Source organism: Vidua macroura, chromosome 2 (assembly GCF_024509145.1).
Source record: "Vidua macroura isolate BioBank_ID:100142 chromosome 2, ASM2450914v1, whole genome shotgun sequence".
NCBI lineage: Eukaryota > Metazoa > Chordata > Aves > Passeriformes > Viduidae > Vidua > Vidua macroura.
The window spans coordinates 24,512,876-24,532,180 of NC_071572.1; the positions used below are offsets into that span (position 1 = coordinate 24,512,876).

At 42.7% G+C, this 19,305-nt stretch overlaps 2 protein-coding genes across 3 annotated transcripts in view; one reads left to right on the forward strand and one right to left on the reverse strand.

The window, feature by feature from the left end:
- The window catches only part of COL4A1 (collagen type IV alpha 1 chain), a 120,263-nt gene extending 103,481 nt beyond the window's left edge, over nucleotides 1-16,782 (reverse strand). The window contains exon 1 of one of the 2 annotated variants that reach the window (XM_054004354.1): nucleotides 16,367-16,782. In XM_054004354.1, the coding sequence (XP_053860329.1) occupies nucleotides 16,367-16,429 (63 nt within the window). In that variant the 5' untranslated portion in view covers nucleotides 16,430-16,782. The remainder of the gene's footprint in view (nucleotides 1-16,366) is intronic. The other variant, XM_054004362.1, reaches the window with a different exon arrangement.
- COL4A2 (collagen type IV alpha 2 chain) overlaps nucleotides 16,711-19,305 on the forward strand; it is a 141,051-nt gene continuing 138,456 nt past the window's right edge. The window contains exons 1-3 of the mRNA XM_054004344.1: nucleotides 16,711-16,799; nucleotides 17,103-17,206; nucleotides 17,344-17,404. Of these exons, the coding sequence (XP_053860319.1) occupies nucleotides 17,163-17,206; nucleotides 17,344-17,404 (105 nt within the window). The 5' untranslated portion in view covers nucleotides 16,711-16,799; nucleotides 17,103-17,162. The remainder of the gene's footprint in view (nucleotides 16,800-17,102; nucleotides 17,207-17,343; nucleotides 17,405-19,305) is intronic.

Here is a 19,305-nt window from a genome sequence, read left to right on the forward strand (position 1 = left end):
GGTTAACTAGACTCCTAATCCTACTACAATGGCAGCACAAAGGCTGGCTCAGAGGGCTGCTGGTTCTTATTACTCTCTAGGGAAAGGCAGCAGATCTTTTTCCCCACCAATGAGTCCTGCAATGCTTACTTCACTGCTACCTGACTTTGCTAGGGCAAGGAGGTGACAGTGGCTGGGAGCTCTCCTATTCAACTCCACATGGAAAACTGTCTACAGGCAAAAAAGAGTGCTTACAAAAGTCAAGTCATATCCATCCCTCACTTTATAATCATTTATATTTCAATGTTTTTTCTGGATATTTCAAAAACATTGCATTTTCAACACAAAATGAGAGCAAAGTCAACTGATTGGATGCTTGGTTTGCATTTCCATCTCAATTTCAGTATTTCAGCACATGAATACAGAAAAAAAATATTTCCAGAATGATGCAATAGAGTGATTTAATATTTGTACATGTATTTAAGATAGGTACAGGATTTAAGTGCTCACCAAAAACTAAAAGTAGTGAGGAGAATGAAGAACAGAAGCTGTGTGCTGTACTTCCTAAAATAGATTGACACAAACTTTTCTAAATAAAAAACACCCAGGGATGCCTGGAATTTTTGGGATTAGGTGTAGTTTCATGCCTTTTATTCTGGAACTCTACATTTACCTCACCCATGCTTCAACTGGTGGAGTACACATCAAGTATCCCTGAGAGACAAAGTACTGCAGTATACAGATGTGCCTATTTTGGAAGCAGTTGGATCACTTTTCCCTACGAGGTCAGGGTTTTGAGACCAAAAGAATAGCTGTACTGTTTGTTATCCAGCTGAGAACAGCCTGGATTCCCTGTCTTGTTCAATGCTGAAAATTTAACTGTAAAGAATAAAATCAGTCCCCCCTAATTTTGATTAGCAGTGAAGGAAGAGGAGAACAGGTAACATACTCTCCTATAATGACACTAAACTTTTTACAGTTATTTGCAACAATTCAAAGCTTATCATTGTTTGGCAAGCCTTTCCTTTATTCATTTACTTCATTTCCCCTTCTTTCACTGGACAGGAATTTCATGTTAAACTGGAAAAACAAATTAAAAGTTAAAATTTCCATTTCCAAAAGACTATTTTTAATCATTACAATAAATTTATATGGAGATCTTGGCTGGTTTTACCTCATAAAAACTGGTGGGCATCATAAGGTATGCAGGTTTAAAGCTATTCTGTCTTACTACTTTTATTTTCTCCCTCTGCCTTTACTCATCTAAATAATTCTGTGAATACTTGTTTTTTCTACCAAAATAGGTAAGATTTTTCTATTTTGTGGTCCTAGGCAGAAACAATTTAGAAAATATGCTTTTAAATATAATGTAATTATATTGTGCTCCAAGAGAATCAGAGAGACATAGCCAAAATCACTGGATGGAAATCCCAAGTTAATCTGGTGCATCATCCTGAACCCATCACAAAATTCCCCTCGATTATTTGTCTTTTTTCCCTATTCTGATATTTAGCCTCTGCATTTAAAGTTTTTGTCTCTGTGGTTACTGCAGAAACTGCTCTAAAATGAGAGCAGCAAGGGCCAATACAGGAAAAAGCTTGGCAACCCAGAGTTACATGTTAGGTCATGAGGGGCCAGTGTGCTGCCAACTTTTGAGTGTGTGAACTCCTTTTATTCCTGAAGCTGATGATACTGCGAAATTATCTTCCATCTCCATCAAATTCATTTTTATTACACACTTTCAAGCTTTGTATAATCCCTATCACAGAATATCACACAACTTACTTATATCTTACTTTGAATATCAGGAGTTTTTGTTATCCTTATTTCACTTTTAGGAAAGGGAAACACAGGGAAGCTAAAAATACTGCCTTAGGGCTGCCAAAGCAGCCTGTGGCAAAATAGGGACTGGATTTCTGCTCCCACACGTGAGCCCACAGCAGCTGCACTGGATACTGCCTGCAACAAGCCCACCAGATCAGCTCCAAGCTCACCTCACCCTTGGACAGGAATGAGATCAGCAGCTGAACAGCGTTCTGGAGCTGGAGATCCATGCTCAAACAGGGTATGCAGGCAGCCAGCTGGAGCTGCTCAGGGAGGAGAGTTCCTTCCATGCACCAAAGGGAAAAGGGGAAAGGGAAAGGATGGTACCAAGTTGGTACGAGGCCAAGCTCCTTACAAATATGCCAGATACATCCCTTCAGGCTGCAGGACCTGAACCTGTTTGCAATTCTGCCTGTAGCTGAGAGAGCAGGTGGATGTGCAGCAGGAGGGGTACCACTGGAGACACAACAATTGCACTGCAACCTTCAGATAAAAAATGACAGTCCTCAAGGGGTTTGTGGCACATGGTGCATATCCAGAGGCAACATTGGAGACATACTTCTGAAACACATTCCACCTTTGGATGGGATGCAATGTCCATATCTTCATATCTAAAAAGGTCTGAAGAACATATCAGTGAACAAAGTGAAATGGAAAATAGAACCTTAGACTGCACAGTGAGAAAGTTCATAATTTAACCTGAAAGAACAGAAAAAAAAACCCACCATTTTATTTTTACCACTGAATCAGAATACATGCTATGACAATTTTATTGGCAAGTGAAAAGACATTCGTTGGAACTCTTATTCTTTGATCTATCAAGATCCATGGTCCTCATGGATGAGGATGTGAGAGCTCTCCACAGGTTTTAAAGGTGTTGGGAGAGTGGGCAGGAGGGTATCACACTTTTCCTGAAGAAAAATAAAATGGAATGAGGGGAAAATAAAAAATAGTATCTGCAACAGATAACTGCTTCTCAAAATGAGGTTTTATCACCATTATGCATAATGTACCTCTTAGTCCTAAAATGAGTGATAAGATATGTTTGTGCTAGATATGTTTGCATGAAATGAATGATAAAATACTTTTGAGTATCACATGTAAGACTGAGGGGGTTCTACTAGCACATACTTCCATGAGTCGGCACCAATGGCATATGTCTAAAACAGAGAAAAAGAAAATGCTGAAAAAGATAAATTGTCAGTATTAGCACCAGGAACTTCTAAACAGAAATGAAGATTTCAGAAACAAGTATGTGCATAGGTTCTTCACTCTGTAATAAAAATAAAGGAGATGCTTCTGGTAAAAAAAATCTTAGTCAAGAAACAAATATGCCAACACACAACAGCATACTTTGCACAGGACTGAGCATAGTACAGATTGCAGTGCACAGGAATTGTGTTTGGCTGATACTGCAGGTTCCAAACTGAAGTTGTTTATTCAAACTATTTATAATTTCAGAAAAAATTTTGATAAATGTAAGTGCAGTGGTAATACATTTTCATTACCCTAGCAATTACTTTACTGCCTATTCTAAGACAAAAATACATAATATGCATTTCTTTTGCATTTTTTCTTTCCAGTGTTTTGTGATAAGGCCTAAAAAAAAAAACCAAAACCAAAACACACAAAAAACCAAAAGCCACATTTTACTCCTTTTGGATTGCTTTTTTTTTTTTTTTTTTTTTTCCCAAAAAGACCATATGTATTCCTCCATTTCACATGGGTTCTAAACACTGTGATCCTTACCAACTGTCAGTTGTCCTTAAAAAATAGCACTAATAAACCTGCTGGGCACAGCTACAAAACTTTTGGGTTTCAGTCAACCTTACATTCTTTGTTTCTCTTTCCTGCAATCACCTCTGGACTTAAGGACCACTAAGTAATCCATCTCCTTGGCAATGTTAAGAGTTACAACAAGGAGGAAAACTTAGGGTACCAAAAAATGCATCCACAGGCTATGACAATTTTATTGGCAAGGGAAAAGACAATTTTAAGGTAGCTTGATGTGTTCACTTAACAGTGGGAAAAATTAAGCCTAAGAAAAGGTTGTCTTGTACTCTCCTGATAACATTCTAGAGGATGTCTCTTTGTTAATGTCTTTATTATTAAAAAAAATCTCTTTGATGACTCATCCGAGAGCCTGAGGAGACACCTTTCCCTTGGTAATTTACCGTGATCAAAACATCTAAGTAGTTTCTCACCTGTCAACACATCCAGAAGCTTTTAATGTCTTCCCAACGTTAGACAATAGCATATATTTTCACAGCTATATTTTAATTGACTGAGTTTTTCGGAAGTGATGATAGGCTCATCATCACAAAGCCCCAACAATGAAACAAGCATGAAAAAGTGAAGTGATTACAGACATGACATTTTGGACTTTCAGTCTGGGAACAGAGCAAGGCTGGTTATAAGGGATGAAAAGAGGCACAGAATATCTGACCAACCTCTATTTTCCATTTGTAGACCTGTCAAGATAAAATTATCCTCAGACAGCCAAACTGATGAAACTTATTTTTACTCTGCTGATCAAGATCCCTAACCTACTTCTCTGCATGTCATAATTCTTCAGTGACAAAAGTAATTTCTCATGTGATAAATAAATTGTTGAAAAACCTTAAGAGTAAGAAGACACATAGATCTTACAGACATTTTCTGGCATTTTTACAGCTTGGTCCAACCCTTTTCTCATGGCCTGCAGGTTTTGAAGGGAATGCAACTGGCATTGCTCTGGCTCTCTACTGCAGTCAGCTGGAGAGTTCAGCTTCAAAGGTAACTTCAGGAAGGGATGGAGCAGTGGTAGCACATCAGGCTCTACTGGAGAGCAAACCCCTCCAGTCCCACCAGGACAGGCAATGATGGACTCTCGCCAGACATCCTCGAGCTCACAAGAAGAGATGAAGGGTCTGACTTAGGATGGACAGCCCTCCAGCCGATATGCCCCTCCCCCTGGGATGATGGGCAGTGGGTTCTGCTGCTCCTCCTGCAGGAGCACATCCTTGCTGCTGGCCAGTCCGAGCCTCAGCAGCTTCAAATGCTGGTGCTGATAGCGGGTAAAAGGCAAATCGTGTTGGTTCACCTGCAAGGCTTCATGTGTAGGAGGCACCAGCCAGGAAAGAAAAGCTGGCATATCTTTTCCATACACCACAGTAAAGCAGGTCTAAGGAGCAGGATGAAACACCAATCTGTCCCCCAGGGAGTACAGCACACACAGGAAGGCACAGGGGAATGGCAAAGTGTGGCTGTTGGCCTTATCCAGACAATACGTTTAGAAATTGTTTCTTCACCCAGCTGCTACCTCAGTACTTCATCATAACATGCAAAGTGCCTTGACTCTTTTACAGTCCCCCCCACTTCTTCACTGTCCCAAACAAAGGCAGGTAAATAACCAGTCTAAAGAACCTAATTTTGGCTTCTCCAAAAACAGACAGTTTTACACTTAATGGTTAACTAAATAATTCCTGCAGCCAGTCAGATATTAAAGCATCACCACCAAAATTTAGTCAAATGACAAATTCCTATCAATTTTATCACTTGATATTGGCCTATCAGGATAACAACTGGTACTTAGGGAAACACACAAATCACTATCCATCGTCAGTGACAACTATGAGATAGGTTAATTATGAATGTACATCATAACTTTGCCTTCAGCATGGTGTGACTCAGAGTTTAAAAATGTAGCTTCCATCTAATACTATAAATCTAAGCACAGGAATTCTGCACTTTATACTTTCAAACACAGCAAACAATAGTCACAAGAAACAGATTACTTTACACACAAACTTACAAATTCTGTTTTAAGGAGTGGTCTTGGGTAAAAGCTTTACATTTTACCTAACATAATAGAAATTCATCAGTTCTCCTCAGGTACAAAAAACACATATAAGAGGCTCATGTTTTAAGCACATCACAACATTCAATTATTTTCAGCAGAACCTCATACAATAATATGTGCAACTTTGCAAAAAATCTCATTCTGTTCTCAAGACTGATTTGATATGATTTATAGATCTCTGGATTCAGAACTATGAAATATTTTTCTAGACAGCTGAACCACATTTATCAGAAAAGTAAGGGTGTTAACCAAAACAATACCCAACATGACATAATCACATGTGCAGCCTCCCGTATCAATCAATTTCACAATTTCCCTTGGACAGTACAGACACACACTGTGCCATGTGCAAACCCATCCCATGTAATTGCCAATTACCCTTCCAATCATGGCACACATCTGAGAGGACCCAGGGAGGGAAACACAGAACTTTTCACATTTTGGCCATGAAATGTTCATGCTTTAATCTATGATGTTGAATGGGGATTTACAAAAAACAAAGAATTGCTTGTGAACCATGTGGTACAGGACAACAGTCAGTCCAGCTAAAATAAACCTGAGCTCAACAGAAGACACTCACCACACAGACTGCTTTGGCATTGCATTAAATTCTGTATGCTGTTCTATTTTGCAAAGTAAATTGGTTCTACTTAATTATAAGCAACAGGACACTGTTAAAATAAAGGATATTGTTGTACTGACATTGAACAAATATAAAAAGTATTCTGCTGAAATAGAGCCCAGATGTGCATGTCTGTCAATGCACAGATGTGTCATATATTGTGTGAGTAACTAAAGTTGTGCACAGAATTGTTAATTTGCAAACTCTGGACCAAAACCATAACATGCCCACTACACAGGAACCACGTAAATGCCATCTCAGCCTTAACACAGGGTCAATTAATCTTGATAATATCCTACTTGTGTTTTGCGCAGTTGCATTTTCTGCAGGCCTGGCAGCATCCAAAGTCATGTATCCAGAGGACCAAACAGACCTTTTCCTCTGGCTTTCACATTGCCAAATCAATTCTAGCACCAGCAGCTCCTGTGGTATCAATGAGAAAGTTGTTTTGGAATGCAAGGAAGGCATTTAGAACAAGCACTTTTCAGTAGGTATATATTTTAGTGTGTATATTACCTTTGCAAAGGCTGTGGGAACACAAACAGGTGTAAGGCAGTCACTTGCTAGGCTTGCTCCTTTAAAGATTTTATTTGAAGGTACTAAAAGGAAAATGTGATTTTTATAGTGACAACACACAGAAGCATTCTCACAAAACAATCTTTCTAATTTTTGACCTATGCATTTTTTTGGCTTTGTCCTGTCACAATCATCTTCTTTGGTCTCCTTGATACTGCAGGAAAAAAACCTTTCTACATTCATAGCCTCTTTGACTACTCTAAAATCAATTAAATGGAAGCTGAAATTATTAGCAACTTTGAGGAAATGAGTCTGGCAGGACAGAGGGCACTGAGCTACAATCACTACAAGGTTAGCAGCTGTGTGCCTGCACATCTCAGGGGCTACCATTCAAAACTTTTCTATGCTTATGACACATCAAGTCCATTTAAAATCACAAGCTCTGTCCCAACCAAGCACATAATTCCTGGAAAATGCATCAGAAATCAGCATCCACTGTTTGTCTGACCAGTGTGAATCAGAGCACATTTTCAAAGGCATGTTCCCAAAAAGATGGATCTACTTTTCTGCATGATTTGAACTATTATTTTGGCATTCTCAAGGGCGTGAGCCGAGACATTATTTAACCCAATGACTTTAGGCACTGGTACAACATTTGCTGGATCACCAAGGTCCATACTGGGAAGTAAGGTTTAAAATAGCAATAGAAAGTCGCAGACAGTAGGATTACATTGCGTAAGAATTAACAGCACCAGAATCCATGTCTAAGTCTTGTCCCGGCTGCTATTTCCCAGTAACGATCACGAAACAGCCCCTTCCAGGCTGGGACTGCCAGCTGGAGGGTCCCCACAATTGGTGGCAGCGGCCAGGACCAAGAGCCAGCTCCCACAGCTGTTGTCCAGCTAAGCAAAACTTAAGTGCAGGGCTCTAGCACTTAGTTCTTTCCCTTTTTCCTGACCTTTCTTTGTGCCCTGATTCTTCGTGCCCTGATTTCTACTCTGGCCCCTGGAGATGCATCATGCGGCCTTGACTCCTCAGAATCACTTTGCCATTAAAAAAAAAAAAAAAAAAAAAAAAAGAAACACGATGAAAACACAGACTTCCTAGGATAATGTTAAGCTTTTCACTTTATTCTCACTTTAATTTATGCCTCTTGCTATTCCCTGCTTTTCTCTAAAAGTGTCCATGTTGATTCCAAAAAATGCAGCTGTTCTTAAAAAAGATACAGCCCCAGTCAATACACTTCAGTGAAAAAAAAAAAAAAGGTTTCAATAAAAAGTTAGTCATAATTTTCTCAAGTAAAGCTGTTACATTACAAGCATCTACATGACTTTAGTATTCCTTGCCTATTCTAACAAACTGCTAAAAGCACATGTGCATTTTCAGCTAAAAAAGTCATATGAGTTTTGGCCACAATTAGTGCTTGCACATGTATCTTGCCTTTATGGCAGCCAGAACTCATCCTTTTTCATTCTGCTAGTAGATAACTGACTTACCATTGCCATAAAAGGGACAAGCTTCAAGTACAATATGAAAATTCCTGGAATGCTTGAATCTACCCTCATGTAGCTGAGTTTTCCCTTAATATGTGCACTATGAATACAAACTATTAGTGCACTAATTTCTCTTTAAACTTTTGTTCTAACTCTTGACAGCTCCATCAGTCCATACCAGTGTAATTTTTCAGCCTTATTTGGGTTTCATTACAATCTTAGGATTTGTTTCAATGGTTTTAAATTAACAAATATTTCAACAGAAGTTTTCAGTAGACTAGAAAACAAGTTTTCTTCCACTAGATAAACAAATGGACTAATAAGACCAAAAGACTTACAATATCTAGTCAGCACATAGCTATCCAGTGAAAATGGGCTAATTTGTTCTATCCCTTAGCTACAACTGAAATGTTTGCCATGACAAAGAGAAAAAATAAAAGAACTTTTCTCATTCTTATTTCTCTGTTCTAAACTAAGAACACCATAAATGATCTACTAAAAGAGAACCAGCTAATAAAAAGAATTATTTTCTAAGTTAGTGATTATTTGCATGAAAGATTACATACTTCATTATGAATTTCCAATGTGAATTATCTATAGGAAGAATCCTCATGTAAAAATGGCATTGATCACTAACTATGATGAATTAGAACTCTTTCTCCCACTAAACCATTTAGAAATGCTCTACCACGTTCATTTCCCAGTGTTAAGACAACATCCATATGTACAGAAGACATATTGAGAGGGCATCTTGACTAGAAGAAAGGTCGAAACCTCAGACCTCCCATGTAGCCAGAGGGATCATAAATCCCACAGCAGCTGAGACACACATGGGCAGAGAGAAGGCTGGACATTGGTGTTTAAAGGTAGTAGAAGAGATGAATGTTACTTGCCTCAAATAATTTTTTTCTAGCAATGCTAGGGAACACCACCAGACTTCTGGCACCTTTCAAGAAAGTTTAACATCTAAACCTGATTTGTGGCTTTCATCTTATCTCAATGCAGAGATGAAGATCAGAGTTTGCAAACTGGAGCTACTCAGCACATCTCTTCCACTCCCACTTTTACAGTTCGGCAGGGATCTCCACAGGGGTGGCAGACTTTACCTAAAAACTTTCTGTTTCCCAGTTGTAGCATTTGAAATGTTCTTTAATAAGGTATACATTATCTACAGACAAGGTAATGGATAGTTTGTACCATGCTTCAGTCTTCTATAAAAATCTACATCTCTTCTGAAAGCAAATGACCAAATTCACTTGATTTTTAATTAAAATATTCTAGTTTTTCCTACCAATCTCAGTGTATCAAACTAACTATTGGATTTATTCTATAACTCTGATAATTTCTTCTACTGGCTCCCTCTCAGCCACCTTAAAAATCTGCATGTCAAAATGTGGTCTCTCTGTCACTGCTACAAGCAGATGAAAGCCACAAAAAGATGAAAGAAACTTAATTATTACTTTGCAATTTGTTTAGTCCACACACTTGACAGCACTTTGTATTTTGTCGTCACATTGTTCTGTTGAAGAAGCACACCCTTCCTCAGACCCTGCGAGAAAGAGGCTGTCTGCCAGCAGCAGTAAAGGTGAAGGCAGTGGATGCATACAGAGAGGAAAAAAAACATAGGAAAGGAGGGGAACAGAGTATGATTACTGATTCTCTTGAATCCACACAAAGAAACCTTTTAGCTTACAAGAAATTCCATAAAAGTAGCTGAATAACTTCGCTAAAAACACAATTGCATATTTTATAAATTAAGTTGGCTCACTCATGGCTAATCTTGTGCCATTTATTTCAGAACAGCATTCTTTAGATATGAAGGTAACATTAAAAAAAAATCAAGAAAAAGGAAACCTATCCTTTTCCAGCTCTTCTTTGGCTTCCCTCATTTCATTTTCTGACATGTCCTTTTAATCATGGGGCTGTAAGGCAAGCCAAGCCAAAAAAAGGGAACTTTTTTGCTGGCTGTGAGGCTGACTCATCTCTACCCAAGCAGATTCCCAAGCTGCTCGGTCCTGTGGCACCTGCTGTCTGCACCCAGGCCTCAGCACCTTGCACAGAACTGCACTGGATCCCCCCAGCACAGGTATAAAAGCAGGACTACAATTCTCATTGGAACCCATAAGTACAGGCTTTCAGATGCTTGATAAGTTGGCAGATCAGAGGTGAAAAGGGGTAGCTCCTACCAGCACCACACTTAAGTAAAGCTAACATAATATTAAGGCTTACAATGGTTTTGCCATGTTGGAAATATAATGAAAGCACACCATGTTAAGAGGTTTCCTAAAAAATACATATTTGAGATATTTTGAGATACCAAAGCGGTAAAAGGTGAGCTGAACAGAGCATAGTAGAAGTACAAGGGACTGGAAGCTGAAGTGCTTTTGAACATCTACGCTGTACTTTTCAATTTAGAAAGTTTATTCAAGCTCCTCCTTCTGTAAGAGGATATGTCAGAGATAAAGGAAGATTAAACAGTCAGTTTTTTCATCCTATAACTGTTTGTACATGCCAGAGGGTAAAAAAGGACTAGTTTTTGCACTAGTTATACTCTTTATGAAGAATACATTTGCCTATTTCTTTACTGTAACTCATCTCGGATTACAACAGCATAATGGTATAATTACATATTGATAATGTTTTCACTTGTCCTATATTTTACTGACACATTGTCCAAGACACTGCTATATAAAGACTCTTGAAGGGTTAATGCCACATATTTTTCTGATTTGTTAAATCACAAAGAATAATTCCAGCCAGTCACAACCCAGAGAAATCAAAAATTTATCTTCCCACACACATCATTACATTGCAGCAGTACTTTACACCTTCAACTACTCACTAAAGCCACAGGTTGCTCTTCCATTCAGGTCACAGCCCATGCCCAAATTCTTCTCTTTGATCAAATCTTGCAAGGTGTTAAGGTGTTAAGTGTTTATGATGGGAAAGTCACCGGAAATTCTGGGAAGGGTGTACTATGTAACTTTCAAACACTGACGAAGTAAGTCAATTTATTCTTGTGTAGAGGTTGTTGAATCTTCCTTTGTTTAGTCTAGTTCTATAAAAAGAACAATATTCCTAAACCTATCCCTAAAGAAGGTTTCTGACATTTTAGAACAATAGTCTAAGCTGCCTGCAGCAGCTGTGCTCTACATAATCAGGGCAACTGACAGAATATATATCCAGCATGCATAACCTCAGGCATTATACAAGCTAGTGGCATCCAGGATTATAAACACCAAGCAGACAAGTTGCAATGAAACACTGCAGTAGTCCTGCAGGCGTTTGATACAAACACTCAGAAGCAAAACTTGTGCAGCTTGGGATGACAGTCCATGAACGCACTTGCATATGGTGACACTCAACAGGTTCAGAGACTGCGCTCACCAACATGGCTGGCAGCAGGCAGGCGCATGTTTCCAAAATATCCTGCCCTTCTCTCCCTCCACCAGCACCCCATGCCATGATGCTGTAGAAGAAGTGGCCAAGAGGCCACTTGTGGCAGAGAGGACAACAGGTATAAAGCCATTCCCTTGGGAGCAAGGAGTCACCAGGCCTGTCCCCTTGTCCCCAGAAGTGCCCATGCATTTTTCTGTGTATACATATTGAGTACTAACCCCCCACTGCTGGGACAGGTGAACCCATGCCCACCACTCTTCCACTTTCCTGGGAAGAAGTGCAGGTCACAAGCTGGAAAGCCACCCTCCTGCCCACGCTCTCATGACCCTCTCTGGGGCACCCTCAGCCACCCCAGATCTTATACCTCTTCCTGACAAGACATCTTGCACCAACAGGAGGAAAAGGGAGCACTGCACTTGTCTTCTTCATACTCCCACACCCCACCATAGCCTGGCAGGGGCAACTAAACCCATTTCCTGTTCTTCTCTGAAGCCTTCCAGCCTGAGAGGAGCTTCACTCATTAGAAATCATTTGGGTCTCCCTTCTGGCCATATTTTTGGAACCAGAGTGACCATGTGTCCCTCCTGAATTAACACTTGCTAGGGTTTATTAAATGTGCTCTTGGTATTGTTAAGTCCTTGAGGGCATTCAGGGATGAGGGTGTCAGATGGCCTCAGGGTGTCTCAGCATCAAAGACATGGCAGTCCTAGACAGGAACTGCTGCAGAAGGCAGCTGCCCAACCCTGCCTTACTTCATTAGCAAAAGCACACCCAAGTGAAGTGCTACCAGTGATTCAGACTCAGTCATACAACTTCTCTTCAACCACATGCCAAAAGCCCAGGTCATTCTTTTTATCTGCTCTAGGTTTATGTGCCCTCTACATTTCCATCTCAAGTAAATCACATTTTTAAAGAAAAGAGAATAGAAAAATTGGTCAGATTAGTTGGAAGCAATTATATTCCTTTTGCTTTTGGCTTCTAACTGCATGTGTCAGAATGCACTCCCAAATATCATGTAAAAACAGGAGAGGTGATGCAAGGAAGGCATGAGGACAATACAGCAGACCTGTCTCCACCTGGCCACATACAGGACCACTCTTTATATAGGGTTTACCCAGGGACAGGAACCTCCTGGTCTCCCACCAGTGCATCCCCAGTTGCCACCTGCAAATAGCGCTACTGGAATCAGCACTGCCCTTGTGGAAAAATTTATGCATGCTGTTTTGGCATGCCACTGTTTTGGCATGCATTTCCCTATTAGCTCCATAGAGCTTCCTCTCACTCTGTCCCAGCACTCATTCCACCAAGACTAAAAGCAGAAAAGGGAGATTGGTTGGGAACTTGGAGAGAATGCTAAACCCACTGCTGAGCAGTGGTGGCCAGGAGTGCTCACATGGCAGCCAGTCCACTTGTGTGGAAGGTGACTCAACCCAGGGCTCAAGTGCAGCTGAAGATCTCGCTCTGCTGCATGCAGCACAAGGGCCAGCACTGCAGCAGCATGGACAAGGTACAGAAACACGAAACAGGCATTTCCATGGCACTCTCCACTCTCAACTAAGCAGTACTAATGATAGGAAACAGACTTTCTCCAAAGGAAATGGCAGCCTGAAGAGTGTCAGAAAAGAGAGCCCCTGCAGAGATCCATCAAAACAAGCTTCTCTTGTGACCATCTCACGGGAGCAGTCTTTTATCCTGACCTGGAAACATCTTAACCTACTGCCCTGTCTTCCACTCTGCTCTCATTGTAACCTGAAAACTAATATCCTGAGAAGAACACAGAACGGCTCAAAAGCCCAGATTAGCTATAATTATTATTTTCATTATACTTGATCAAAATAAAGAACACTAAACTTCCAGTGTCATATCTGGAAGCACCTCATAGTACCACATGAAAATCAGAGGGAGCTGCACTGGAGCAGCTCCCTCTTTCTGTACTGAGGCACGTGATTATGACAGTAGCTGGCTCAGGGCTGGCTTGCTACGTCAAATGCCTCTGTCAGAGCAGTCATTCCAAATCTCCTTGTATGTATTTAATCACAGATATGTCAGAGATAAAAACAATTTTTCACTCTGTCAGCCCTGACAGACTGCAGAATCACCACCACCAACACAGCATGAACTGCTTCTGTCACACTTGCTTGTGCTAACAGGCATGGATGGTCTCAAGCCTAGAACAACCACGATGCACATATGAAGAAACATTTACTGTGAGGGTGATTAACGCTGACACAGGTTGCCTAGAGGGGTTGAGCAGTCTCCATCCTTGGACATATTCAAAACTCAGTGGGACACAGCATTAAGCAGCCTGTTGTAGCAGTCCCTGCTTTGAGCAGGAGGTTGGACTAGATGATCTCCAAGGTGCCCATCAGTCTCACCAATTCTGATGAAGGCCATGGTACAATTAATAAGACTGTGGCTGCACAACTGCCATTAAAAAAAAAAAAAGAAAAAGAAAAAAAAAAAAAAAAAAGGAAAAAAAAAAAAACACACCAACACTAGCCTAGCCAATAAAAGCTACTTTGGGGAAGGAAGGAACCAGCATATTTTTTTTTCCTGCAGAAAAGTGGTTGCTCCATTCAGCCTATTGCAAAGAGTATTGCTACAGCTTTCCTTACCACACAATCTTCTGCTAATACAGCTACTCTTTAAATGTAAACAGTGGGAACACGTTCATCTGAGGACAATGTGAGCACTGGGTCAGCTCTGCCAGCTCTCCAAAAGCAGAAGAGGTGCTGCCAAGGTGTAGAGTGCTTCCCACCACCCTGCCACAATCATGCACAGGCATCAACCCAGCTCAAGAATCTCCAAAGAGCAGCCTCTCGATCACCACTCACACGTGGTATGGTGCAGGCTAACAGCCATCTCCATCACCTTTTGTGTGGTTGCTAGTGACAGGGAACAGTGTGGAGTTGGGGACAATGCCAGCAGAACTGAATTGATTGAAAGGCCACCCATGTACTGCTGAAGGTTTATCTGACGCAACAAAACTGCAAGGAGCTCATCTTCCACTGCATACTTGTGTTTGTGGTGGCACTGACAAGGAACTGTAAATCTGCAGTCAGCTTAACACACAAAGAACGATTAATTATGGGAATAGCTTTGTAACATAATTAACAGCTTCAGGTTACATTTTAAGAAATCTTGATTTTAACGGAATAATTTATCCAGCACATGTTAGATACTTTTGGAACAGAGCCTCTTCACAGTTGCTACAGAAGACCTCAAATTGTACAACTGATACTAAAGTTTGTATCTTCTTTCAATAAGTACCTCATCCCTACATAGTTTTGTGTCTTTGATTGACAGTCATGGTTCACCCAATTACTTCACTTTACAGCACAAGATGGGAATGTATCTCACAGACAGGTATTTTTATCTCTGGATATACGAAATTTAGAACTCAAATGTAAATAATTTACTTCAAAATATTCTAATTAATTAAAATTAATTATAACCTTAAGGGAATACAGCTTTATCAGCTTAATGGCAAGTGATGGGTGAATTGCCTAAAAAGATTCACCACTGTGATTTATTGCAATCACAGTAAGCCTGGTATTATGAACCTAGGAGCAACAGACAAGACATCAGAAGTTCAGTGCATTGCTTACTTCAGTTGATTCAATACATACACACCATCCCACGGGTCACACGGAGGTATCAAAAGTCATTACAGGACTTAATTTCATCTGAAATTGCAGAAAAGCTTAAAATAACCCTTTCCCATACCTCCATTGTTGACTGAAATATTAATACAAGATCTTACATTTATAGCAGGAAGCACGACAAAAAGCCATGTGTCTACAGCTACTGAAAAGTTTTCTGCACTCCTGAATTTCACTAATACAGTATCAATCTAACTAAATTCAAGGAAACAAGGAAACATAAAAAGATAACCTATTTCAACTTACTGTGTCAACTGCCCATTACTTAGACGTACAGAAGGAACAGCCTAAATACTTCAGGAGCGCCAGGAAAGAGAGTCCTTTAGACTTAAGGACAGCTAATAGCTATTATCACCGTGATAAAATTAGCTCCCTTAGCAAAACTTTCAGACTACTTGCATGCTTTCGATTTTACAAGTCTATGCCACAATCTAGTTCCACCCGGAAAGATGCCAAAATTCAGCTTTAACCATTAACGTTAGGATCTTTCCCAGTCCCCAGCCCGCTGCCCATCGCGGGGGTCAAAGGCAGCGTGCACAGCACTTTGAATCCAAGCAGCTAACTCGAAACTATTATTAATAAAAATACTGTTTCTTTTTTACTTTTTAATTTATTTTTATTTTTCACCGTGGAAACACAGCTCGGTACTTTTCAGTCCCGGGTGGGTGCGCGCTTTCTAATCCCTCCCCAGTCAGCGGCGCTCCGTGCCGGGCCGTGGGAGAGCGCTGCGGGGCCCGTCCCCGCCGGACCCCCGCTGCCATCCCCGCGCGGTGCCGGCCGCCCCGCTCCGCTCCGCGCCCGCGGAGGGCCGGCGAGCAGGCGCAGCCCCGCGCAGCGGCGGGGCAGCCGGGCATCCGCGCGAAGCCCACCTGGCTGCCCCGAGAGCGGAGGCCCCGCGCCGACCCACGCCGGCTCCCGTCCCGTCCCGTCCCGTCCCGTCCCGTCCCGTCCCGTCCCGCGTCACCCCGTGAGAGGGTCCCGCGTGTGCACCCGATCGCGCAGCCCGAAGGAGCCGCCTCCGCGTACTCACCGCGGCGGACACGGCGCTGAGCTCGGCGCTCAGCAGCAGCCCGAAGCCCAGCCAGAGCCGCATGCTGCCGCGCACCGCACCGCGCCGTCGGTCCCTGGGCGGCGGGGCGCCTGCGACTCAGAGTGGGGCTCCGCGGGGCCGGCCCCACATGCGCGTCTCTTGCCTCCGTCGCGGCCGCGGCGCCTGCAATGCCTCGGGGGCGAAGGACTCGACTCGTCGTACACGATGGGCGGTGGCAGCCCCCCCTCTCCTCCCCTCCGGGCGGGGACCCTGGGAGGGCGCAACCTCGCCCGCTCCCGTTCCCCGCTGGCCGCAGTTCTTCCGCCTCCTCGTCCCCGCCGCGGGTGTGTGGTGGGCCGCGGGGGGCGCGGGCGGAGGTGGGAGGCGCGCTGCTTCCTCGCCGCACACCGCCGCGGCCGCCCGGGAGGGCACGGTACGGCAGCGCAGCGGTGCGGAGCGGGCGCGGGGCGGGCGGCGGAAGGGGCCGCGGGAGGGCCGGGGGCGCTGGCTCTGCACGGCCCGTCGGGGTCCGCGCCCCGCGGCTGGCTGCGCGCCGGGAGGACGCCGCTCTGTGCGCGGCGCGGGGAGCGGTGCGACAGCGCTCTCTCCCCCCGGATCGCGGCCCGGCCCGGCCCGGCCGGCGGGGCCGCTCCCTGCTCCGGCAGCGGCGTCGCCGAGCCCGGAGACCTCCGGCGGGGGGAGCGGCGTTACAAGCGGGCTCTTCTCTGCCTTGCAGGGGTGGCCGTCCGGCGGGAGGGAGCCCTGAGCCGAGCCCCCGGCCAGGGAAGGAGCGAAAATGGACATCTCGCAGCTTCCCAGTGCACGTATTTTCCTTTGTCAGTAAGTAATTCCGCTTGATAGGCTTTTGGAAATAACTTTTTTAAAGTCGTATTGTCACCTTTAACTGCAGGGCGTTATCACGTGATTGTTTTGCACTAGCTTGAAACAATATCGTCCTTATTCACCTTTCCCTGCAGGGATACGGGGCTTTTGCTGATCCTGATGGAAGTTGTGCTGTCAGCCGTCAAAGTGGACGCTGTAAGTAAAACATCTTCTGATTTTTACTGAGGAGAGAAGAGGAGAAAAAAGCAGTTTCCTTGGTACCAATAAGTGTGGAACTGCGTTTTCCTTGCCAGATGGCTTATCTATCTTTCTATTAAAAGAACCTAACAAATCATTTTAGCAAGCCTTACAGATTGTTGCCTTCAAGAAAATGATGTTCAGCAGAGAAGCATAATGCTTCAAGTGTCAGGTTGTTTGAAGTATTCCACTGTTAATTTTGCTCTAATTGGGTAATTCTTTAAAACAATAGTGAAGCAAACCAAATGATTTCTTTATTTTTGTGAGAAACACACCAAAAATGCAGTAGATACCAACAAGTATTTTGGTAAAGTTAACCTGCAGGTGAAATGTCTTCATTTACATACAAACTTCAACTGAGGACTGTGAAGCTTATTTCCACAAGTCAGAGTTTATAAACAAATTGTTTAAATTAAATTGTTAAATCCAAAAATAGGTGGTTTGTGCCATATAGGTGTGCAGCTATCTACCTGAGTTGTTGATGTAAGCAGAAGTTACTAAACTCTTGCATCATTGTCACAAGGATGTGAAAGCTGTGAGAGGTAATGCATAGGAGAGTGCAACATTTGCCTGTTACAAAGCTTGGTGAGTTTAATGGAAAGATTGTCATTAATGGGAATAGATTTTGGATCAGGCCTGAATATAGGAGACTGAGGCTTCACTTATGGCTGCATTTATTGGTCAGCCACAAGTGTGGGTAAGGCTCTGTGGTCATGTGCTAGTGGGACCTTGATTACATTTTTTCAAAAGCTATCCTACTTATATTTTAATCCTACTGTCTACAGCTTTATGACTTTCCACTCCATATAGATGTGTGATGATAGGCCACATCTTTGGTGAGATAGCATACTGTGTTATGGAATGGGAGATACTGTGTTAAGGAATGGGAAATGCTGGGGCTTTTGCAGCAGGTGTTGTGACACACGATAATCCTGCACTCCAGCTGCAGTTGGCATGTAGCGCTTGCCCGTCAGCTTGTGTGGATGGTTGATCTCTCCACATCATGCCTGAGCAAGAGCTGTCTGGCTGGGGACCCACAGCCCTGTGGGAAGGGACAGGAGCAAGAGCCTTAAGTGTCATGTGCTGCTTGTCTTTGCCTCATTTAGATACATTGTTCTGCTGCATAGTGCTGAATGGATGATAAAATTACCATGTGCTACTGAAACCAGAGCAGGCTGGTGATAACTGCAAATGTTTTATGCCCAATAGTGATATCACTGGGATCATAAACCAGTGGCATTATGACTCTTCTTTTATGAAGTTGTGTTGTAGTGTGCATAGCATGATACCTGAGTTTTAGCTACAGCACGGACTAATTCATTCTTCTTCGTGTTCTTACAGTAGACTGCAGGCTGTGGTGTTAAAACAGAGGCATACTGAAAGGTGGTCAAGATATCTTGGTTAATGCATGCAGTCTGATCATGGCTGCTTGAATCTCCACATGCTGGTTTTCACAGAGAATCTTGAAAAAGTAAATTGGCTTTCTTGAAGGTTTAATTCCTTAGGTTTAGTAGTTCCTAAGGTGGAGGCTATATAGGAGATGAAGCACTCCAGTGAATGTGAATGGGGAAGTCTGGTCATGTTTCCATGAAAAATTGAGCTGCACTGCCACCACAATATTTATCCCATTTTCCACTCATGTGCTGCTTCCTTCCCTTGGTCAGCCCAGGTCTTTCTGTAGTTGTGTGGTGAGCTGAATTGGAAAATTCCTTGATTGTACTAATCACTACCCCAAAAAAGAAGAGGGGTGAGAGATAACTTTATCCTAGGTCAGATCATCACTTGTATTCATAGAAACCTGGGCTGGCATGGGGTTGGCAGCAGGCAGCTGGGGGTGGGAGGAGGGTTGTGCTTGCTCC